At 49.2% G+C, this 24,138-nt stretch overlaps 2 protein-coding genes across 8 annotated transcripts in view; one reads left to right on the plus strand and one right to left on the minus strand.

The window, feature by feature from the left end:
- Window positions 1-330: 330 nt before the first annotated feature.
- Window positions 331-22,391, minus strand: SFXN2 (sideroflexin 2). 7 transcript variants are annotated; one of them, XM_059054169.2, is made up of 13 exons: window positions 22,158-22,231; window positions 19,979-20,118; window positions 9,758-9,942; window positions 9,407-9,577; window positions 8,150-8,248; window positions 7,143-7,218; window positions 6,738-6,823; window positions 5,376-5,436; window positions 4,928-4,994; window positions 4,289-4,338; window positions 3,943-3,992; window positions 2,388-2,435; window positions 331-1,583 (listed from the first exon to the last, which is right to left on the minus strand). In XM_059054169.2, the coding sequence occupies exons 3-13, from the start codon at window positions 9,916-9,918 to the stop codon at window positions 1,484-1,486; spliced, it is 969 nt and encodes a 322-aa protein (XP_058910152.1). In that variant the 5' UTR covers window positions 9,919-9,942; window positions 19,979-20,118; window positions 22,158-22,231; the 3' UTR covers window positions 331-1,483. The 7 variants fall into 7 exon arrangements, with proteins under 7 accessions (XP_058910152.1, XP_066880882.1, XP_066880881.1 ...); XM_067024781.1 differs by having other exon boundaries at window positions 9,758-9,919; window positions 22,158-22,225; XM_067024780.1 differs by lacking the exon at window positions 19,979-20,118 and having other exon boundaries at window positions 9,758-9,919; window positions 22,158-22,391.
- Window positions 22,329-24,138, plus strand: part of ARL3 (ADP ribosylation factor like GTPase 3) — a 32,989-nt gene continuing 31,179 nt past the window's right edge. The window contains exon 1 of the mRNA XM_059054170.2: window positions 22,329-22,577. Within this exon, the coding sequence (XP_058910153.1) occupies window positions 22,575-22,577 (3 nt within the window). The 5' untranslated portion in view covers window positions 22,329-22,574. The remainder of the gene's footprint in view (window positions 22,578-24,138) is intronic.

The raw sequence follows: 24,138 nt of genomic DNA on the forward strand, positions 1-24,138 counted from the left end.
GGCTCTGCATACCACATACACAGGGTCTCACATATTCTTTTTCTTTTTCACAACTTCTAAAAAATGTAAACGTCATTCTTAGTTCCCAAACACACAAAAACAGATACCAGGCAGATTTGGACCCCAGAGCCATGGTTTGCCAACTCCCTGCCCCCCGCTCCTCCAGAGCAACACACGCCCACACTGGGAGATCTCTGGAGCCTCAAGCAAAGACAGGTGGATTTTTCCTCCATAATAAGGGAGATGAACAATGGCCTCAGGGCACCAGACAGTTTCCCCTTATAGTTGTGATACCCTCCTCCACACCAAGGCCAAAGTAAAACCAGATCCTGCTTTCCATCCAGGCTTTATTAACTCAGTGTGCAGACAGTTCGCTGTGCTCTTTCAAGAAATGCATTCAATTCACAGTGATATCCTTTGATCAGTCAGTAAATTCTGCTACACAAAACTCATACAGACATGGCCCCAGGTCAGCCACAACAGCCCCCTCTCCCCCAAGGGCCTGAGAAATAACCTAGAGCAGCCAGACTGGGAAGGGCGAGCGGCTGCGCTTTGCTGTGTGTCCTTTAAGGCTCTTTGGTCCTGGTTGATTTCCTCTCAGAGGCATCCAAATAAAACTTCCCTTTCCTATTCAGTACACAACAGTCTTTCTTTGGTGTTTAACCCAGTGGGCTGAGGAAGGGAGGTAGCCAGGAAATTATACCCACTAACACATGTGGTTAATGCCTACCTACATCCTTTTTACTCACAGTCAGTGGATTTATCTTTTAGACACAGAGAAATAGAATCAGATATGATTTTAGGGGCAGGAGAACAAAGCCAGTGTCAACAGGTAGGGCTTGAAGCGCCACAAAACTCTGCTGCCTCACACAATGTCCTTTTTTTTTGCACTAAAACTCCTGGGTGCCTGATAAACTCAAGTTTAGCAAGGCTCCCAGAGAAGCTTTCTGACCAGGGGGCCCTGGGAGGAGAGTGGGGAAGAGCAAAGAGGGGCCCCAAGGTGACCTGGCCTCTTCCCTCCCCCTTCCTGAAGGAGCCAGAACTACACAGGTGAAAGGTTCCCTTGCCTGAGAGCCGATGAGGAGGAAGAGAAGAGGGACCCTTCCTCAATCCTGGCTGGAACCAGAATCCCAAAGGTTTCCTAACTTTTCCAAACGGTTTGCTTGAGTGTCACCCCGAGGTCTCAGCACCATCTCCCCGAGGGGGTCTCAGCTCCTGGTCTCCAGGGGACAGGGGTTAGAGGAGAGCAGATAGAAGACTTGGCCTCCCCCCACACCTAGTTCACGTTTATCCCCTGGAGTCCAATAAACCCAGGTGCCTGGGTAGAAGCATGAGGCATCCTCCCATCCCCACCCCCATCCCCCCAAATCCACCCTGGCCTACAGGCCCTGTTGGCAAAGAGGAATGAGGCATGGGAATCCACAGTGGCTACGGAGGAGCTGGTAAATATGGGTATGGACTGGTGCTTGCTGGGGTGGGGCATTTAGAGACCCTTATTGAAGTAGACATAAGGCACAGGTTCTCCATACTTGGCCTTGATAGTGTCTTGGAGCTCTGGTTCCAGATAGGAAACTGGCAATTCACTGAGAAGAGAGAAGGGGCTTATAAGTGTGCCACCTGGACGAGCAGCAAATTACCCTCAGATAAAATCCAACTCAGCTGCCACCTCTAAGAAGCCCTTGCCCATTTTCCATCAGAATTATTAATGACCTCCGTACACTATAGTACGTTGCTTTTACTTCTACTGAGCCCTGACTTCATCTCCCTGGTGCTAAACTTCAGCCTTCTTCAAGATTACAAGCTCGGTGCTCAGAACACAGGAGGTGTGTAGCAGGTGACTACGGAGCTGAGAGTACTAGGGAAAGGGAAACGGGCATCTTCTCCGTATCTATTCAAGCTATGCCTGGTCTCCTGGAGCTAGTCCTCCGCCTCACCCCACTGCCCCAGTCTGATCTTACCTTCCCTTTGCCATCATCTCTCCTCACCCAGCCCCTCTGCCCTTCCCAGGACATGCAAGGGAAGCGGAGAGGTCAAAGCCGTTCACCCTCTGCCAAACATCAGCCAGAGTGAGTACCTACCCTCTTGTTCAATTTCAAAGACCAGATCCAGCCAGGGAGATGGATCTAGTAACTCAACCAGCAGGGACAGAAAGCCTCTTATTGTTCCCCCACCTTCTCTCCAAGGCAGATCCTCTGCCCCTTGGAGGTCTGTTTCAGTTTACCATTCACCTGGGGTCAAGAGGCCCAGAGTTTAGACCGATAGGTTCTTGTCCTTGGACAGATGCCTCCCTGCCTGCCCCTCCCTCTCTCCTTCAGGACACCAGGCAGGTAGAGGAGACCAGGGACAGGATGCTCAGTAAAACCAAGTGAGGAATGAACAGCTGATACCATGTCTGCGGGAACAGCCCACATGCCACTGGCACCATGAAGATGAGGCTGGAAGAAAGGAGAAACCAAAGCATTAGGGGGTGTCTGGCACCTCACAGACCCACCGCTGAGCCCCTCAAAGGAAGGGGGAGCCGGCGCCAAAGCTCCTCTCCCTCCAACCCTTCTCCTGGTCTCTTGATGCCTGGAGACTCACTCTAGCACAGGATAAAATCAGCCCCCCCACACACACACCCCCTCACACCCCACCCACCCATCATTCAAGCAGATGAAGAAGGTAATGGAGTCACCAGGGAGTGTGGGCAGCAGCCCTAAGGACCACAGGCAATTCCTGATGTATAGGGAAAGCTGCAAGGGGCGTGGACTCAGGGCCCTGCTCCTGTACTCACTGAATGCCCGAGCCGTTGGAGACCAATGAGGGCAAAGCTTCTCAAACTTCACCGGGCATGCAAGGAACTTGAGGAGCTTGTTCAAATGTGATGCTAATTCAGTAGGTCTGGGAAAGGGCTTGAGAGTCTTTATTTCTCACAAGCTCTCAGAGGATGCAGATCCAGGACCATGTTTTACAGGATTTGGGAATCTAACAGACCTAGGTTCGTGTCCCAGCTCTACCACTTCCTAGCTGTGCAATCTTGGGCAAGTTCCCTCTGAGCCAGCAGAGGGAGGGCAAGAGTACCTACTCGGCACAGTTACGGTGAGGATTAAATGAGATAACATGTGAGACACATCCAGCCCATGGTAACTGCTCTCTCAGTGGGAAATCAGTTAACAGAAGATAGCCTGGCATAATGTTAGACCTGCTAAGGATCCAATCGCAGCTCCAGCAATTACCAGCTAGAGACGCGTAGGCAAGTCTCTTCATCTGGGAAAGGAGATGATGACAATATGTAGACCTCGAGGGCTGAGGGAATTAGGTGAAAATATAGACGTGAAACATCGACACAGTGGCGGCACACAGTAAACATCCAATGCGTGTTAGCTCTGGTTGCTGTCATTAGCCTAATGGCCTCACAAAGCATGTGTAATGCTGGGACATGTCCAGTCAAGGGCAAGCACCTAAGAATGCTGCCAGGACCCGTGGTGCTTTCCTCCCGTGCGAGGCTGGGACACTTGACGGGCCCAGGCTGTGCTGTCATTTTCGATGGCTCATCTTTTTGGATGTATTGAGATATAACTGACATGTAACACTGTGTAAATTTACCACCAGCGTGAGCTAACCCCTCTATCACATCACATAATGCATTTCTTTTTTTGTGGTGGGATGATCTCATCATTTTTGTCTCTTCTCTAAAACTACTGAAGACCTAAGGTCAGAGGGGAGACCCCGGGACAGAAGGACCCCCAAGGGTTCCACTTTCCACTCCAGTGTGTGCACAGTGCCAGCCTGGTGCCCTCAGAAAGAAGGGGTGAGAGCGCACCAGAGGGGCCACAGGCATTAAAGCCCGGGCGCTTTTGAAGTCAGGTAAAGGAGTACATGTTTTCCAACAGGGGTGACACAAGAAGACAGATCTTGGGCACCCCACCATAGACCCCCAAACCGAGAAAATATGATACTCACAAACACCCGGACAGCAGAACCTGCAATGGGGCGTGCAGCACCCGGATTCTCTGCACAGAAACAGACAAAAGAGAGACCCACGTGGGACTTCCATACTTCGAGGTGAAACCCACCCCGGTCACCCAGCTAGAAACCCGCAGGCAGGAAACCCTGGCTCTGCAGGGTGGGGAGGGGGCTCTCCTTGCTCTCGGCAGACAAGGCTGAGAACTGGACAGCCAGCGGGTACCGGGATGGGCCCTACTTGAGTAAGGTGCAGGGTGGAAGCAAGAGGGAAGGGTAAGACGGCCAAAAGCCCCCAACACATATGTGTTCTGGGCAGGGAAGATGCAAAGGAGAATCCGCTCACCTTCATGCAACGCAGTTTCTCCAGCCTTTCCATGACGACCGGCAGCAGGACTGAAAGAAACCAGGGGAAAGGCTGTGAGACTCCCCCCAAGATCCCTTTCCGACGTCAGATCACAGACTGAGTGATTTCCCCCTCCTTCCCCAGAAGTTCCAGAAAATACTTTTCATTTGGGAGAAGAATGGAAGACTGTAGGCATAGCCATGCCCCACCCCTCCCCCAAGTCCTGGCAGAAGGTCCTTCCCAAATTCCTCAACCTGCACACCTATAACAACAGGAGGACAAGTACCGCAGGCCCAGAGCACCCTTCTCAAAACTATCTTTGAAGCATGTTTTGTATCCTGCTCTGTAACATGCCCCTGCTGACAGCAAAACCAGGACACACTGGACACACTGTGTCCAGCACACTGAAGGAACTTAAGGAATATTTGTTAAATGAAAATAACTTTCTCCACCAAATCTCTGATTCACTGACATTCCAGGAATTACAGTGTGGCTCTCCCGTGGCTCTTGGCACTCAAGCAAACCAGTCTGAGAAGCATGTCTATAGAGGCTGAGGTCCCACCCCCCAGCCAAAGTGTGGTTGAGGTCTCCATCACTTGTTCCAGGGTCCCCCAGGATGGGAGGGCTTTCCCATCTTACTCATGCCAGGGGCTGCCATGGTGATCCGAGAAATAACCACTTGGGTGATGCCTATGGCCGCAGCTCTCTGAGGGCAGAAAAGAGTAAGTTGTCAGGAATGAGCTTATCCAGTATCCACAGACTGCACCTGAGGGCTGGGTCAGGGTCAGGGTCAGGGTCAAGGTCAAGTCTGAGCTGGTAAAGAGGAAGGGATGGACCTGTCAGGGGTTGAGTGACCTCACCTTACCCTCTCCCACCCAGCCACATTTTTATGGCTTCAGGACCAGAAACGATGGAGAAAAGACATGAACAGAGATATGGAGGGAAAATCGATGGGGAAGGAGGATGGAGTCAGGGAGAAGGTTTCTCAACCCTATAGTAGAGCCCAGGCCTGCTCTGACCATGAAGAACAGGACAGGGTGTGAGAGGGAACTCCCTCCTCCCACCCCAAAGGCAGGCCTCTGCTCACCCGGGAATGACCAATCTCATTGTGGTTCCTGTCCTTCACGCAGATGCCCTGGATGAGTTCCCTAAACACAGACAGGAGGTGCTGGATATGGGAAAGGGGTGCTGGAAGCCTGCCAGCGATGGGACACACCAGGGGACCAAGGCCAGAGCGCTCAAGCTCTAGGAAGCCACCTCCTGCAGCTGGCCCTTGGAGCGCCCTTCCCCACTCCAGAGAGTGGTATCCAGCCGTGACCTAGGGCAGAGGCTCAGAGAGCTAGCACTGGGCCCCAACGGCCTAGGCTGAATACGGAAACTGCAGAGCAAGTGTATGATCTTGAGCAAGTTCCCTAATCCTTCTAAAGACACAGTTATCCGCATCTGCAAAATGGGGATAATCATGGCACCCACTTCATGGGACTTGGTGAGGATTAAACAAGATAATGCCTGCAAAGTGCTAAGTCCAGTGCCTGACACGGTGACGGCTCCCAAACAGGAGCTGTTAGTCTCAGGCCAGTGCTTGACAGCACTCCATCCAAGACCAGGTGGGTGGTGGGGACTCATTCATTCATTGGAGGGAGGAACTGGATGCGGGGGGGTGGGGGGGAGAGGAGGCAAGGAGTGTGTATGCAGGACTATTCTGTGGTGTGCTCTTTCTGCAAGGGCAGTTGTGATCACTTTCCATTTGCTACTAATCCCAAGAAAATGTGCCTTATAGATACTGGTGACGACGAGGAAGGCACTGATGGAAACAGGGGCAGCAGTAGCTAATGCTTAATGCAGCATTCTCTTACAGTCCAGGTGCTATTTGGGGCACTTTACCTCTACTACATCATTAAATTTTATAACAGAGGAACATCTATACTTTCTCTAGTCAAGAAACAAGAGCTGTGAGACACAGCGGGTTTCTCCTTTCACCTTTCCTGCTGTGACGCTTAGAGCGTGGTGCCTGGAAAACATCTATCTGCCCCTCTGGCTCCCTCAAAGCTTCTTGGTTCTGTTCTATCTTTGGACACCTCGCTCTGCTGCGTTTCATTCTGTAAGGCATCCCCAAGGCTTTGGAAGTAGGCCGAGTCCACAACTTAAATACAGTTGCAGTTGAAAGGACATGAGCTAGTGCCAAATCCCACAGGGCCAAATCTCACTAAGGCCCCACCCCTGCTCCCCATCACCCACAAAACACATCACAGATGAAACCTAAGTCACCCGCCACTCCTGCAGCCGTCACTGTTGGAGCCGCCAGTCCTCAGGGAACCTTCCGAAGCGCAGCTCGGCAGCCCTCCCCACACCCACCTCAGCCCCAGCGAGCGGCCCACTGCCGTGGTTTCTTGCCCTTCCCCTGCTAGCCTCACGGTCTGCAGGGAGGTAAAGGGATCCCTGTACTCACTGCTGTCGCATCATTGGGATGTTGACACAGTTAGCCGCAGCCACAGCGGCAAAGGGCACCCAGCGGCCCACCAGGGGCGGGGCTCTCTGTGGGAGAAGAGAACAATGGGAGTAGGTCAGGCTCCCTGGAGATGGGAGTGGAAGGGGCTTCAGGAAGATAGAACAAGAAATCAGACCTCGCTATTGCCACGCATCCTGACACCCAGTCGGGGAACCCAAACTCCCTCAAAGGCCCGAGAAAGACCAGATGGGCGCAGCCCTGCTGAATTTCCCACTACTTGGCTGGGCTCTGGCCAAACCCAACTCATCCAGACCGGAAACGGCCCCTGCCTGGTAAAAAAAAGTTTTCCCTAGGACTTTGCTGCCGCCTCGTGGCCACCATGCCCACAGCAACCCCAGACGGTACCTTTGTCAATGTGTTCATGCCCACAGCAGTGGCCACCGCAGCGGTTGTGGCACTGATGTAGGAAACGGCCATCTGCCTAGTGGAGGAGAGAGATGTTTGGGAGCGGGGACCCTAGCTGGCTGAGGGCAGGACGATGGCTTGAGTGATAAAGGCTAGAAATGTGGCTTCATTCCTGAGAAGCTCATGTGGTCTGTCCCCAGCCTCTCCTTGTGATCTCCCCCCAACTCACTCGGCTGCTCCAGTCCCCTTGGCCTCCTTTCAGTACTTTAAACACACCAAACGGCTTCCTGCTCAGAACCTTTGCATGTTGCTGCTCCCTATCCCGGGAATTCTTCCCTGGGCTCTTGCATGGCTAAATCCTTATCTTTCAAAACTCAGCTGAAATGTCAGCTCTGCGGAAAGGACTTCCCTGAACAGCCTATCTACACAGATGCCCCTCTGCTGTTCTCTGTCTTGTTATCTATTTATTTCCTTAATGGCAGCAATCACAGTCTGAGATTATTATGCTTGTTTTCCCTTTTTTTTTTGGGGGGGGGGGGCCGCGCCATGAGGCATGTGGGATTCGGGATCTTAGTTCCCTGACCAGGGATCAAACCTGTGCCCCCTGCATTGGGAGCATGGAGTCTTAACCACTGGACCACAAGGGAAGTCCCTATGCTTGTTTTCTTAAAAGACCTTCAACTCTAGAGAGCACACATGTCTTATTCAAATGTATCCCCAGCACCTAGAACCATGCCCAGCACCTAATACACACTCAAGAAATATTTGTAGAATGAATGAATGAGTGAATGAATGAATGTTGAATTGGTCTAGGAAGAAGATACTCTCCTAGTCAGCCTAATACTTCCAAACCCTGAAAAGGGAGACCTGGTCATTTGCCCAGGGCAGGTCCCACCCAGGGAGGACTGACGGCCCTGGAACCCTTTAGAAGGGCTGTTCCCCTGGAGGCAAGAGGATAGCCACCTGCTCCAAGCCCACATGGATGGCCTGGGGTTCAGGTCTCCTACCTGACCGACGTGGGGGAAGCTGCATTCCTGTTGGTGTAGTTGACTAAGGCATTGAAGGACTGGTTCACCCACTGCCAGAAGATCACTGCCGGTATCGTCCTACCAGGAGGGAGGCCCGGAGAGGCAGAGAGGAGGATGGAAAGAGGGTTTGGGGCACACCAGTCAAACCACATTACCTGCCCCTGCCCAAGCTGTTCCCATGCTGTTTCATGCAGCTGGGCTTTTTTGCACAGACTGTCCCTCTGACTAGAGCAGCCACACCCCCTACCCTTCCCATACATGGCTGAATCCTGCTCTGTTGAGAGATCTCTTCTTCCTTGGAACCTTCCCAAGCCTTCCCCTGCCCTTCTTGAGACACAGTTAGTCATTCTACGCTCTCTGCACCCACCACCCCATATTCTACCCCTAACCTACCACTTAGCAAGCTGGATGGTAACTATTTACTTCTTGGTCTCAACAAAATTGGGCACCCCTTGAAGGGAGGGACTAAAGTCTTTATACTCCCCATACCTGGCCCAAGGCCTGGCTCAACAACTGGGTAACTGAATGCATTGGGGAGAGTGGGGGGAGAGGGAAGAGAGAAAGGGGGAACAACAGAGAAAGTTTCTCCCCCCAACTGGGCTGAAAGGGTGTCCCAATTTTTTTACTTGGATATTACATTATAAAAATATATTAAATTCATTGTTGAATAAGTACTTTTTTTTTTTTTTTTAATTTACTTTTTGTGGTATGATGGCCTCTCACCGTTGTGGCCTCTCCCATTGCGGAGCGCAGGCTCAGCGGCCATGGCTCACGGGCCCAGCTGCTCCGCGGCACGTGGGATCTTCCCGGACCGGGGCACGAACCCGCGTCCCCTGCATTGGCAGACGGACTCCCAACCACTGCGCCACCAGGGAAGCCCTGAATAAGTACTTTTTAAAGAGGGAATTAGAATAGCTCATCCGTTGAGCACTCTTGAGAGGCCTGCCTCAGTTTATACAGCCAGGCACCACTATTTCCTGGCTGTGTGAACTTGGACAAGTCATATAACCTCTCCAGAACCTCAGTTCTTCATCTATAAAATGGAGATGAAAACAGTACCTCTCTGTAGGGTTGTTGAGATTAAATGAGGTGATAACACGCAAAGAACTTATTAACACAGTGCCTGGTAGCTGGTCAGGGATCCATATAGACGGCTATTACTATCATCCTACTATGGCTCCCTGCCTAACAGGTCCACGCGGCTGCACCTGGCGCTGCCTTGCTCCCGGCTCGCACCTGTAGAACTGGAGCATGAAGCCCGTGATGATCATGCCCCCGGGGACCTGGAAGGACATCCGCCCAATGACGTTCATCTTGTCCCCGGTGTCAGGGTGGAAGGCCGAGTCGTACAGCTTCTTGGCATAGAGCAGCTGCTCCACTCGCGTGCCCGGGGGCACAGTCCCCATCCTGCCACCAAGGACCACAGGCAGTGTTACCTCCTGACCTCTGGCCCCGAGTCATCCTGCTCTCAGCTCCTCCTCCTCCCTGAGCTCTCTGCCTAGCCCCTCGTCTTCCGTCTCCACCTCGTCCCTAGGGCACCCAACGACGTCGCCCCAGCGCCCCCAGCCCACTCCCCTAACCGCTCACCTGCTCTTCTCCACCATCACTTTGGCCCAGTCCAGCTCCCACTCCGGTACCAGGATGGTGCGGGGGTCCGTGACATTGAAGAAATGCTTCACCCGCCCTAGGAAACTGCACTGGTCCCAACGGGGGGCATCGATATTAAAGCCAGACAGGTCAGCCTCCATCCTGCTCACACATAAAACTGTGGACTTCAGGAACAGAGGAAGAATGAAGGTTGCCCTCAAAGCCTGCCCTGGAGGCCCTTAGCACCTCCCACTATGGTAGACTGATGGCTCTCACCAGCCGCTAGCATCATCTGACTCAGCTCAGGAAGGGTCCAGTGAAAGGTCACCAGTCTGAGCAACTGGGCACCAACATGTGCTTCCTGAGTGCTTGCTGGTGGCCAGCCCGGTGCTTGATCATGCTGTGGGCGAGGCTGGGAAAAGGGACAGTACAGTGCCTGTCCTTGGGGAGCTGAGTCTGACTGGGGAGCGAGAGCCCATCTGTGGAACAACAGATAACACATACAGCAACAATAAGCCCAGGGGATGAGAGGAAGCTGAGAAGGGGGGGACACAAAAATCAAGGAGGGGCTTCCCAGAAGGGGTGGAATGTGAGTGAAGCCCCAGAAGGTAGGATAGATCTATCTGAAGGAGGAAGAGGCATGGGATCACACTGAAAGTAGAAACAATCACTGATAAAGATGGAGAGGACAATGGCATGATCACGTTCATTTCAGTGTGTGTGTGTGTGTGTGTGTGTGTGTGTGTGTGTGTGTGTGTGGTGCACGCCAGCCCTATGAGAGATCCCGGGCCATGGCTGTCGCCCACAAGGCGTTACAGAACAGGAGAGAGACAAGTAAGTCAACAAGAACAGCAGTGTGACAATGCTGCTGACAGACACAGGCAGCAGCAGAAAGCCAGAGAAGAGGTACTAAAACTGAGGTGACTGCGTCTCCTGGTTTGCCGGGGCTTGTTGTCCTGTGGTAGTTATTAAAAGCACCCCCTCAACCTCAAAAGTGTTCCAGTTTGGATGATAGATTATAAGATCACCTTATCTAACATGGATGAGGGATCCTGAACATGCTTTGTGAGAACAAGAAATAAGCAATGTTTTGAAGGATGCATAAAAGTCAGATGGATGGAGAAGAGATACCCCAGGCAAGAAGAAGAGCCAGTGTTTAAAGCACACGGTGCACATGGGGACCTGATGGTGATGGTGACAACACTAACACCTACTGAGCTCCTACTTGACACTAGACACTGCCTGGTGCCTGACGTGCATTTTCTGAATTCATCTTCACCATAACCCTATAAGATAGAGATACTCTTATGTTTAAAGCCATTTTATAGATGAGAAAACCAAGGCACAGGTAAGTAACTTTGCCAAGTCACACAAGCACTTGCCAGTGACAGAGCCAGGATTCTGATTCAGCCTAACTTCAGAACCCCAGCCTATAATTAGGCTCTGGAATCCATGACTTGAAAAACTAAGGCGGGTCTGACATGTGAGGAGCTTGGAAATGGTCACTCCTGTTCTCACACCAAAAAGAAGCTGAACAGACTGAAAATCAACAGCTCTTCTTAGAACCGTCAGAGAATTGAGGTCACAGGGCAAACCACTGCCCCCAAACTTGGAGAGACAGGCAGGTACAGAGAATCACAGCTTAGTGGGAACAGAAGCCCACCCCTTGGGGCAAGTACCACAGGAAACTTAAACTGTAATTGACAAATTGCTGGAAGTTCAGTGTGGACAAGCTTGAGAGTTAAAAATTCCAGGGGGATTTAATCTTTGGCGGCTGTGTGGGGAGACACACTTTTGTGAGTTTCACCTCCAGGAGCCCACCAGGTTCTCAGGCTGAAGATCAGAGAAAAATTCCTTAGTGCTTCTGGCAGGGAGATGGGGAAAGTGGCCATTGTGAAGTAGACTCATAGGCCTCTGCAATTTCTAACAAGGCCTGCCCTCAAAGGAGCCTAGCCTTTTTCACCAGAGCCTAACTGCCTTGGGGGAAGAGAAACACCCAACTCCACCCATTCTAGCTTTCCTATCTCACCTAAAGGGAGTAAGGGGAACCTGAGAAAGACTTGTGAAGGTCCAGGGGCACCTAATCACAGGACTATAGAACACTCCCCCTCTCCTCACACTGTCGGTGGTATAGGGCTCCCGTATAATAACAGGGAGAACTGACTAACAACAGAAAGAACCGCAAGTCTCAGACCTTATTTTAAAAGAGGTGTCTAGGGCTTCCCTGGTGGCACAGTGGTTGAGAGTCCACCTGCCGATGCAGAGGACACAGGTTCGTGCCCGGGTCCGGGAAGATCCTACATGCCGTGGAGTGGCTGGGCCCGTGAGCCATGGCCGCTGAGCCTGCGCGTCCGGAGCCTGTGCTCTGCAACGGGAGAGGCCACAACAGTGAGAGGCCCGCGTACCGCAAAAAAAAAAAAAAAAAAAAAAAAAAAAAAAAAGGAAGAAGTGTCTAAAAACCCAAAGACAACAGGGGAGACAAAAACAAGGACACCAGAGGAGATTTAACTTTTGACCCCTACAGCTTTAGCAAACAGTAATCACAACCTAACTCCTCGCCAGAAAAATGTAAAAACTTCACACACATCTGGTTTTCAACAAAAAAGGACAAGGCATCCTAAAAGGCAACAAAACAAAACAAAACAAACAAACAAAACCCCACAGTTTGAAGAGACAGAGAAAGCAAGCATCAGAACCAGATGACAGAGACTCTGGAATTATCAAACCAGGAATTTTAAATAACTATGATTAATATGCTGAGAACTCCAATGGGAAAGTGGGCAACATGAAAGAACAGACGGATGATGGAAGCAGAGAGATGGCCACTCTAAGAAAGAACCAAAAGGAAATGTTAGAAACTAAAAATACTGTAACAGAAATGAAAGTGCCTTTGATGGGCTCATCAGTAGGCTTGACATGGCCAGGGAAAGAATCAGTGAGCCTGAATATGTGTCAACAGAAAATTCCCGGGACTTCCCTGGTGGCGCAGTGGATAGAGCTCTGCACCCCCAATGCAGGGGGCCCAGGTTCAATCCCTGGTCAGGGAACTAGATCCCACACGCGTGCCACAACTAGGGAGCCTGTTAAGCCGCAATTAAGGAGCCCATGAGCCGCAACTAAGACCTACCGCAACCAAATAAATAAATGCATAAATATTTTAAAAAAGAAAAGAAAATTCCCAAATTGAAAAGTAAAGAGAAAAAAAGAATTTTAAAAAACCAGAATAGAATATCCAAGAACCTTGGACAATTACATAAATTGCAACATACATATAAGAGGAATACCAGATGGAGAGGAGGAAAAGGAACAGAAGAAATATTTGAAGTGATAATGACTGAGAATTTTCCAAAATTAATGACAGAAATGAAACTAGAGACCTAGGAGGCTCAGAGAACATCAAGCAGGACAACTATCAGAAAATCTGCACCCAGGCATATTATATTCAAACTGCAGAAAATCAAGAAAGAAGCCAGAGGGAGGGAAAAATCCCTTACCTATAGAGGAACAAAGATAAGAGTTACATTGGACTTCTCTTCAGAAACCGTGCAAGCAAGAGCAGAGTGAAATATTTTAAATGTTTAAAGAAAAAAAGTACAAAAAACCTAGAGTTCTGTATCTAGCAAAATAATCCTTTTGAAATGAAGTAGAAATAAAGACTTTCTGAGACAAACAAAACTGAAGGAATTGGTCACCAACAGACCTGACATGGAAGATGTTAAAAGAAGTTCTTCAGAGAGAAAGAAGATGATATGGGTCATAAAGTCTGACCTACACAAAGAGTGTCAGAGAAAGAATAATTAAAGGTAAAATAAAATATTTATTTTTCTTATTCTAATTGTTAACAGTTAACAGATAGATAATTTGTTCAAAATAATAACAATATATTCAAAGTAGCAACGAAGTGTCCAGTGACTACAGCTTATCAATATGTGAATGAATGACAGCAATGCTACAACAGATGGGATGGAGGAACTGGGAAGACTCCATTATAAGTTACTTGCACTACCAGTGAAGTGGGACAGTATAATTTGAAAGTGGACTTGGATTCACTGTAAATGTATATTGCAAACTCTAGGGCAACCACTAAAAAAAATTTCAAAAGAAGTATGATCTATATGCTGAGAGGAGCAAAAATGTAAAAAAAGCTATGGCTTTTGAACTTTTGCCTGAAAATTTCAGTAAGCCATTAAAAGATTTCAAGAAGAGTGACAAGGTGAGATGTGTACTTTAGAAAGAACAATCTGGGGACTTCCCTGGTGGTGCAGTGGTTAAGAATCCACCTGCCAATGCAGGGGACGTGGGTTCAAGCCCTGGTCCGGGAAGAACCCACATGCCGCGGAGCAGCTAAGCCTGTGCGCCACAACTACTAAGCCTGCGCTCTAGAGCCCGCAAGCCACAACTGCTGAGCCTGTGTGCCACAACTACTGAAGCCCACGCGCCTGGAGCCCATGCTCCGCAACAAGAGAAGCCACAGCAATGAGAAGCCCGCACACTGCAGCAGCAAAGAGTAGCCCCCGCTCGCCGCAACTAGAGAAAGCCCGCGCGCAGCAACAAAGACCCAACGCAGCTAAAAATAGTAAATAAATAAATAAATTTACTAATAAAAAAAAGAAAGAACAATCTAGGAAATCATATGAAAGTAAATAGGGTATGGCAGGACCTCACAGGAGGCAGATACCAGCTGGAAGCAAACCCCCAACAATCCATGCAAGAAGAAGTGGGGCTCAAATGAACCCAGATGCAGCAGAACTGGGAGGAGGATCAAAAGAAGAGAAGCTTTTAAAGCAGCAGAATCTGAGGATTTGCTAAGTGATAGGGTATAGGAGGAATATTCTATCAGTCAGGGCTCAACCACAGAAACAGAACCAAGAGGAGATTTTCTATCTATCCATCTACCAATCAATCTATCTACCCACCTACCTCCCTTCTGGAATCTCTAACCTCAGGGGGGGCGGCAGCCCTTTTTTAAAGGGATTCCATCTGATTAGGTCAGGCCACCCAGGATAATCTCCCTTTAGATTAACTCAAAGCCAACCACTTAGGGATTTTAATTACATTTGCAAAATCCCTTCACCAGGTAGCTAAATCAGTGTTTGGTCTAATAACTAAAAGTAAGTGTGTGTTTGTTACAAATTGGCTGCTTCTCCCACAGAGGCCCCTCCAACTGGAAATATAGCAGAGAGAGTATCCTGCGGAGTTTCTCTGGCCTAGCCCAGTTGACCCATCACAAATACCTAGAGCGAGCGATACCAGGGTTTCTGACTGGGGCAATAACGTGCTGAGACAGAATATAGAAAAATAGGCTTTAAGGGAGAAAACAGTGAGTTTGACTTTTCTTGTGTTGAGTTTCAAGTGCTATGAGACTTTCTCAAGTGCACGAGGCTACCATCTGTCTCAGTCCCTTTGTAAATGCTAGTCCAGGATGCTATTCCTTCCCCTCTTCACTAAATAACACCTGCTCATCCTTTTTTTTTTAAGGAATAATTTTCAGATTTACTTCTATATCTTCTACTACTGTGTCATTTGTCTTTTTTTTCTTGACAAAAAAAATCACCTGGGGCTTCCCTGGTGGCGCAGTGGTTGAGAGTCCGCCTGCCGATGCAGGGGACACGGGTTCGTGCCCCTGTCCGGGAAGATCCCACATGCCGCGGAGCGGCTGGGCCCGTGAGCCATGGCCGCTGAGCCTCCGCGTCGGGAGCCTGTGCTCCGCAATGGGAGACGCCACAACAGTGAGAGGCCCGCGTACCAGGGGAAAAAAAAAAAAATCACCTGAGGATTTTCCATATATGTTGAATTGCAAGTTCGCAGGCACACCTTGAGCAAGATTTAAAAAGCTATCCTCTAGCTAGTGGGAAGCTGCCGCATAGCACAGGGAGTTCACCTCTGTACTTTGTGACCACCTAGAGGGGTGGGATAGGGAGGGTGGGAGGGAGGGTGATGCAAGAGGGAAGAGATATGGGAACATATGTATATGTATAACTGATTCACTTTGTTGTAAAGGAGAAACTAACACACGATTGTAAAACAGTTATAATCAAATAAAGATGTTTAAAAAATAATAAAAAATAAAAAGCTATCCTCTTCAAAGTTTGCTGCCCACTGAAGGGCTGGCAGGCAGGAAACTGGATGTGCTGGAGAGCTGAGTTGGAGGACTGACGAAATTCACCAGGAAGCCACTGAGATTCTGGGAAGCTGCTCACAGGGATGCTGAGGGAACTCAATGGGAAGACACCCGCACGGGTGCTGCTGAAACTCACTGGGAAGCTGCCTGGTGGGGTGCTGTTGAAACTTGATAATAGGCAAGCATCCAGGCACCTGGAAGACTACCCCTTCCTCATCAGTGTTCCTCCAGCGCCCTCTACTGGTAGAGCTTAAAATCACCTCAGAGGGCAAAGGAAAAATGTTTACAACACCAAGTATCATAAAACAGGGCAAAGAAGGGTAGATTTGGAGCTAAGGAGCAATAAACTATCTGGCACAGATACACAACTTACTTTTTTCGTTTAACATCTTAGAGAATTCTCCATTTGCGATATACAACTCTATCATTCTTTTTAGTGATTATATAATATTCCATGTGCCTTAATTTCATTATTTGATAGACATTTGGGTTATTTTCAGTTTTTCACTGCTACGGTGAGCACCCTTACACACATCACTTTGTGTATATGGCAACTGTATCTTTTTTTTAATGCTGTCTTTTTAACAAAAATTTATTTATTTTTGGTTGTGTTGGGTCTTCGTTGCTGCGCAAGGGCTTTCTCTAGTTGCAGCAAGCTGGGGCTACTCTTCGTTGTGGTGCATGTGCTTCTCATTGCAGTGGCTTCTCTTGTTGCGGAGCACAGGCTCTAGGCACACACGCTTCAGTAGATGCAGAACTTGGGCTGGGTAGCTGCGGCACGCAGGCCCTAGAGCACAGGCTCAGTAGTTGTGGCGCACGGGCTTAGTTGCCCTGCGGCATGTAGGATCTTCCTGGATCGAGGCTCGAACCCAGGTCCCCTGCATTGGCAGGCGGATTCTTAACCACTGAGCCACCAGGGAAGTCCCCATGGCAACTATATCTTTAGGATTGATTTCTAGCAGTGGAATTGCTGGATCAAAGGATATACATGTTTTAAATTAAGTCTTTATAATACAAATTGATTTTTTACCAGTTGTGTATGATAATGCTGCTTTAGTCAAACTTTCACCAAAATGGGTATTATAAATCTTTTCTTTTTTTGCCAATTTGATGGGCGGAATCAATATTGTTGTTTTAATTTGTATTTTCTATTTTTAATTTAAAAAAAAATTTTTTTTTTTGGCTGCACCACACAGCATAATGGATCTCAGTTCCCCAACCAGGGATCAAACCTGTGCCCCCTGCAGGGGAAGTGCAGAGTCTTAACCACTGGACTGCCAGAGAAGCCCCTAATTTGTATTTTCTTGATTCTTAATGAGATTAAGCATCTTTTCATAAGTTTCTGGCCATTTGTTTTTCTCATTCTGAAAACATTGTCTTTTTAAATTACAGAAGTAATTTTTGCAATAATTCAGTGCTAAAGTGAAAATGATAGTGGTTAACATGTTTTTAAAAAAGCTATCTTCTTGATTTATACAATCATCTAAATGCAAAAGCACTCACAGACTTGAGCAAACAAAGCCAGTGTTTCATATTAGGGAAAGGAAACATATTGCTGATGGAAGCTGCAGACCTAGTAAAAAATAAATGTTTTATACTAAGTAGTAGAATGGAAGGAAACTTCCACCCAAGACCACTACCTCAATAAAGACCCATGGGTTATTACAGCTGCAAAGGAAGTACACCTCAGAATAAACGGCAGCCTTCAAAGCAGGTGCATTAGCAAATAATTTCAAGGGCTCCCCCCACCCCCAAAAATAGTAGCCTTTTGCTCTGCAGAGACAGTCTGAGTGACCTGCAAGGAAGCACCTACCTGTCCTTCATATCTTGGCTCACACCTCCTTTCCTCAGAGAATCCTCTGAAGGACCCCCTTCCTCCCTCCCATGCAACTAGATCTGCTGCTCTGCTATAAGCCCTCTTAGCTCCATACTTTTCCTTCAGAGCCATGCCAGTCTGTCATGATACTCTGTGGTTTTACATTAATGCCCACCTTCCCCCACTAGGCCATAAGCTCCTTGAAGCCAGGAGTTGCATCCATTTTGCTCACCACCACTGCCTCAACGCCTAGCACAAGAATTCGAGTATTTGCTAAAAAAGAGGTCCCGTCGGTCAGCATTTGGATATTTAGGCTTAAAACCCAGCATGGAGATCTGGGTTAGAAGTAAAACAGTGAGGGAGCAGCACAGGGGTGGCGGGTAGTTTAAGATAAAGTTTTCCAAGGAGAATACTGGGAAGAGCAGCAGCAAGGACGTACCCTGAAAAACCACTATATTTAAGAGGTAACCCAACAAAAAGATGAGAAAGAACCACCAGAGAGGTGGCAGGCAGGAGAAGTCAACAGATGAGGCAGAGCAAGAGAGGCGATCAAGTTCTAGATTGTCTGTTAGGGTGGGAGAGACTTCAGCAAGCTGATGGCTCACGGTGAGCCACTTCCCCAGGAGGGAGGAGAGGCCCACTGCGGTGGGTGGTTCCGCAGCACCCCTGGGGGGGCCCTGGCTCAGTGACTCTGTGGCAGCCTCTCAGGGGAAGTCAGACGGCCCGCAGCAAGAGCCCACTGCCAGGACTCCGGCTTCCCCCTCTCACACCCCACCACAGAGCCCACGAGAAAGCTCCGGGCTCTGACCTTTGGGGACAGGCTGACTCGGCTCCCGCAGGCTGGTCCAAAGACCAAAGACATTTCACCCAGTCCCAACTGAAGCCAGGGGTGGGAGGAGGGGAAAGAGTTCACTTTCCTTCACTCTACAGAAAGGAAAAGGAGCTGGCCTTGGCTTACAGAGACCCACATTCGCACCGGATATAGACAGTCCCAAATGCTATGCCTCCCCCTCAACACACACACACACACACACACACACACACACACACACACACACACACATACACACACACACACTTCTCAGCCAACCCTCTCCACCCTCAACCCAACAATCCAACATTGGAAAGTCCTCTGACTTTCACAATGGAAGCATTTCTACCATGAGGGGGTAATCATTTGCTAAATCATGCAAGAACCTTTGCCTTCATTACCAAGGTCAGGATAGGAACTGCCCAGTTCCTGTCTTATGTAAAACATAAAGGGAAAAAAATCTAAATTCTATGTCTCAACATTTCCCCCCACGCTAATGGCCCCCAATGGGGGCAGTTCCGTGACTCCTTCAGGGCAAACTCAAGCCCTTCTGTTACATACTCCCATAGCATCCTGTCCTCCTTTGAAGCAAGCTGGGTTTTTGTAATCGTCACTTTCTTGTTATTTACAGTTATCACTGTAAAATTTGCCTCCCCTAACATACTATAAGGTTCACGCTATAGCCCTCATCTGCCCTCTAAAAGAACTTACTGCCTGCCTGAAATGTATTCCAACTTATTCTTGGGTTCTCTGGGCATCAAGGATGTCCCCCCCCCTTTTTTTTTGTCAAACTAAGAACCTGCCTTGGTTACAGAAGCTTTCTTTCACGAAGCTGCAAATTGTCTACCCCTCCTATACTGAGTCCTACTGGTCTTAAGTTTCCTTCAACAGTTATGATCCCTCTTCCTACACGAACCATACCTACTACTTCCTAAAAAGGTGACTGTTACATCCAGGGTTCCGCTACAGGGAACAGGGGGCGGTGGAAATCAAACAGGTGACTAACCAATACCTCCCTTTCCTTCCAGGATTAGAGAATGTCACAGCTCAAAGGCATTAGGGATCTCAGCTTACAGATGAGGAAACTGATGCCTAGGAAGGTTCACATGGATTGAGTCAGCATGGTGAGCATTTGTGGCACATGTGGTCCTGCACTGTGGCAGATATAAATGTGAATAGGAAACAGATCCAGTCCTCCTTATCCAAAGATCTAACAACAGCTAGGGCCATATTTTCCCAAGGTTACAAGGCTTAGACAGGAATTCCCTAGAGGTCCAGTGGTTAGGACTCTGCCCTTCACTGCTGAGGGTGCGGTGCCAAAAAAAAAAAAAAAAAAACCACCACAGGTTACAAGGCTTAGGGTCACCTAGATAGATCCTCTATCCACTACAGGGTGCTTGTCTCGAGAAAGAGAAAGAGAAAGAAAGAGAGGGAGGGAAGGGAAAAGGTTAAAAGAATGATATAAGCTACTACCTCTCCTGAAGTAACGCTCGTCCTTCCAGGGAGAGCTGATTGATTTTCTCTGGCAGACAGTATCAGAGTTTGGAAAACAGGCTTCGGAACCTCTTCTGTTGTAACCTTTTGCAAGTGCGGGGGAAGTACCCAAGATCTTCCTATTTGAATCCCCAAGTAGGGAGAAAAACAAAATATCATAGCTTGTACTCCCATCAGAGGAAGATGGGAGTCAAAGACTCAAGAAGTTCAGACACAGGGCTTCCCTGGTGGAGCAGTGATTAAGAATCCGCCTGCCAATGCAGGCGACACGGGTTCGAAACCTGGTCCAGGAATATCCCACATGCCGTGGAGCAACTAAGCCCATGCACCACAACTACCGAGCCTGCGCTCTAGAGCCTGCAAGCCACAACTACTGAGCCCACGTGCCACATCTACAGAAGCCCGAGCACCTAGAGCCTGTGCTCTGTAACAAGGGAAGCCACTTCAATGAGAAGCCTGCGCACTGCAATGAGAGTAGCCCCCGCTCGCCACAACTAGAGAAAGCCCGCACGCAGCAACGAAGACCCAACGCAGCCAAAATAATTAATTAAATAAATAAAAGAAGTTCAGACACAAAGACCACTGAGATGGCGAGGGCTAGTGTCAAGGCTGCCTAGAGCAAGTTGGAGAATGAGACTAATAATTAAACCAGCAGGCCCTGGTAGTATATGCTTTTGTACAATCATGTGACTCCGAGGCAACCATGATGTTAGACACCAGGCAACTTAGAAAGAGAAGTCTGCTTTGCCTCTTTCACAAAAGAACCAACAGGCTAGAGATGGGTGGATTGAAAGAGTACATGCTCTGAATTAACCATTCACCTTGCACCTCCTTAGTCAAGGTTCTGAACTGAGTTTTCTCTCCAAGCATCTGAAGCAGGTACGCAGGTAGCAGATGTTTTTTAAAATACTTTACTTGAATGCATAAAAAGCTAAGGACCATTCAGGGAAAATCTGTCTTCATTCCAATGATCTTAACTAGGCTGAAAAGCCTGCTAGTCATTAAAGCAGCAAAGCCCAAAATCTGGATGAAGCTATTAACAACAGCTAAGCCATGGGACCTCCCTGGCGGTCCAGTGGTTAAGACTCCCCGCTTCCACTGCAGGCAGGGATCACTGGTTGGATCCCTGGTCAGGGAACTAAGATCCCGTATGCCGTTCCGCGCGGCCAAAAAATAAAAAAATAAAAACTAAGCCCCATATAGCACTTCCTACGAGCCAGGCAATGTTCTATGTACTTGACATATAATAATTCATATAATCCTCACAAGAACCCAATGAGGTAGGTAAGAGGCACATACACACACATCTGTAAACCTCCAGGTGTATCATCCATGCCCACACTTTATCTGCTCTTAAAAACTTCTGGATTTACATCTCAGGTATAAAACACTCTGTTCCTCCAACATGGACAATACAATAATGGTGTTTAATAATTCCTCAAGAGTCAGAAAGTACTAGGTTCAAGTCCCCACTCTTATCGCTTAAAATAACCAATTTCTAGGGTTGTGAGAATGAAATGTTATCAGTATGAAAAGCATTTCACTAGGAAGGATGTAATTTCCACGGGGGCAGATTTAGCCCCCTGCTGTGTCTCCAGGGTCTGGAATAGGACCTGGCACAAATGTTGCAACTCTTCTTTCTCTCCTCTGCACGGGGAAGGGGTGGGAGGTAGCACCCAGAATCCCTCCCACTGTTTCTTGCCTGTAAGTGCAGGCCCCTTTTTGCCTCCTCCGGGGCTGCAGACGGCTCACCGACCGGTCCAACGCAGTTCAACGAAACTATCCTTCCCAAAACGTCTTTCACCCCCGCTATCAGCTCACCCCAGCCCTCAGGGCCAGTCCTCAAGCAGCTTCTTGCCTTCCGACAGGCAGCCTCCCACCACCAGGAGTCCTCCAGCCCGGATTCTAACACAGGTGTGTGGAGATGGGTGCGCAACCCATGACTCCCCCGCCCCTCAGCCCGGCACACGAAGGTGCTGGGGGCCGTAAAGGAGAGGTCCACAGGTAGACCTTCTCTTGCCACGTGGCTTCGGCAGGTGGAAGCCCAGCCCGCGCTGCAGCCCCGCCTGGGCAGAGTCAGGACAGAAATGCAAGCTCCCTCCGGGATGTGGGGACTGGAGGTATATGTGGCAGGCGGACTCCTCCCAAGACCCCTTACCTGGTCCCGTGAGGAAAGCACTGAGACAACCGCTACCAGATGCACCCCGCGTTGGCAGCTTGGCTTCTGGCCTCGGCCCGGGAACCGCCCCTCGCCCCGCCCCCACGCCTCTCCTTCTGTACCAATCACAGGCCGGGTGGCCCCCGCCAGCCACGTGGGCGAGTTTTCACCATTCCCTGGGTCTCCACCAGCCTGCCACAGCCTCCAGCCGCTCCAGCAGCCCGCCTGCGCAGTGGGAGTGCACATTGGCGCGCTTGCGCACATTGGGAAAAGAGGTGCTGGGCCCCGCCCCGTCCTGCTGCTTTGCTCCTCCGCTGTGCGTACGGGGGACGTCGGGGGCGGTGCCGCAGAAGTTGCCCCTGGTAACGGGGGAGGCAGGAGGAGGAGGAGGAGGAGGAGGAGGGACTCGGCGGGAGGATGGTGAGTGTGGGGCCTGGGTCCCTCCGGAGCTGGTCGGTCACCCGCCTCCCTTCCCCAGGCCCAAGGCAGAGCACTGCGCTTAAAGACAGGAGGGAATGGATTGACGCTCAGCCTGCTGTCTGGGTCCTGGATTGGTTTCGGGGGGCGGCGGAAAGCCCCGAGTGTCGGCCCTGGAGGGAGATCTGGGCCTGGGCAGGAAGGCGGGGCTTGCAACCGGTCCGAAACTAGGGGAAGGGGCCGGAAGGGGCTGTGGAAGGGTGCGTGGTTGTCCCGTACGGAGCCAGGGCTCCATCATTACTCTGGGGATGAGATGAGGGCGGATCCGAGGAGCTACAGAGAGCAGCCTCTGCACGCAGGCTTAGATCTTCCCGGGGAATCGGCCTCCCTGTGCCGTAGAAAAGTGGGGTTCGCCAGTGCCCGGCCAGAAACGGGGGGAGGGCCAGCGCTACTGTCTTTGAGGTCGCGCCGGCGGTACCAGGGGAGATGGTAGCCTAGCTCTCCTCTTCCTCGCGATGTGCGGGCCTCTGGGGGAAAGGGTGTAAATCCCAGGACACAAAGAGGTGCCGCTTGGAAAGGATGCCTAGTGGGTTTTACGCCGTCTTGGTGTCTGCGTGGCGGGCGCGCTTCTGTAGTCCCGAGTTATTTATTTGCTGACAGTTCTTCAAGGTCTGGTTGTTGGTGATGACCAGTTTCCCGTTCAATACTTAATCCATGTCGATGGAGGCAGATTTGCTGCCCGGTCCTTAGTATTTCCTTCGGACCTATTGCAACCTTCCTTGGCATCTGACCACACCAGAACCAAAGGCCTTAATGTCAGTTTGGAGCAGATTAAAACTGGAGGGTGGCCATTCACTTGGGGCAAGCCTTTTCTCTGTCGGACCAGATTAAAGCTTTCCCGAATTGTAAATTATGATATGTGACGTATTTGATTCTTGACACTCTGTTCCCTGTTGATTTCTCTGTAGTTAGTTGGAGGGTGTTAAAATGGAATTGAGTGGTTTCAGAACTAGTCAAAGAAAAAATTGATTTTGGAGCGTTTAAAGCAGGTTGGTTGGCTTACCAGCTGAAAAGAGCTAACACTCAAGCTTATAGTTACTTCCCTGCCCCAACTCCAGACCCTTTTTGACTTTTAGAAATGTTGAACCACTTCTGTTGACTTATGAAGTAAGAAAAAGCTAGATGTTCACAAGGAAAAAATACATGTACATTTGCTTAGATAATCCAATGAGTAAATTTTGATAGGAAAAAATTTTTGCAATTGATTTAACATTGTCAGATCGGTAAAGAAGTAGAATTATTTGATCTGAAGTTGCCACAATCATATTTCAACACTTGCTACATTGCAGTTTTGTTAACCTCAGGCTAAACAGATCTTTACATGTTTGCTTTTTATTAATCGTTTATACATGAGCTGTCCATTTAAAGGCTAAGTTTTTCTCAACAAATGAGTACAAACATAAATATTTACACAGAAAATAACTAGAATTGAAATGAAAAAGGCATGCTAAAAAAAAAAAAGGCATGCTAAACCAAGAGAGAAAGAGATTGCATCATAAATGAG

This window comes from Kogia breviceps, chromosome 2, assembly GCF_026419965.1.
Source record: "Kogia breviceps isolate mKogBre1 chromosome 2, mKogBre1 haplotype 1, whole genome shotgun sequence".
NCBI lineage: Eukaryota > Metazoa > Chordata > Mammalia > Artiodactyla > Physeteridae > Kogia > Kogia breviceps.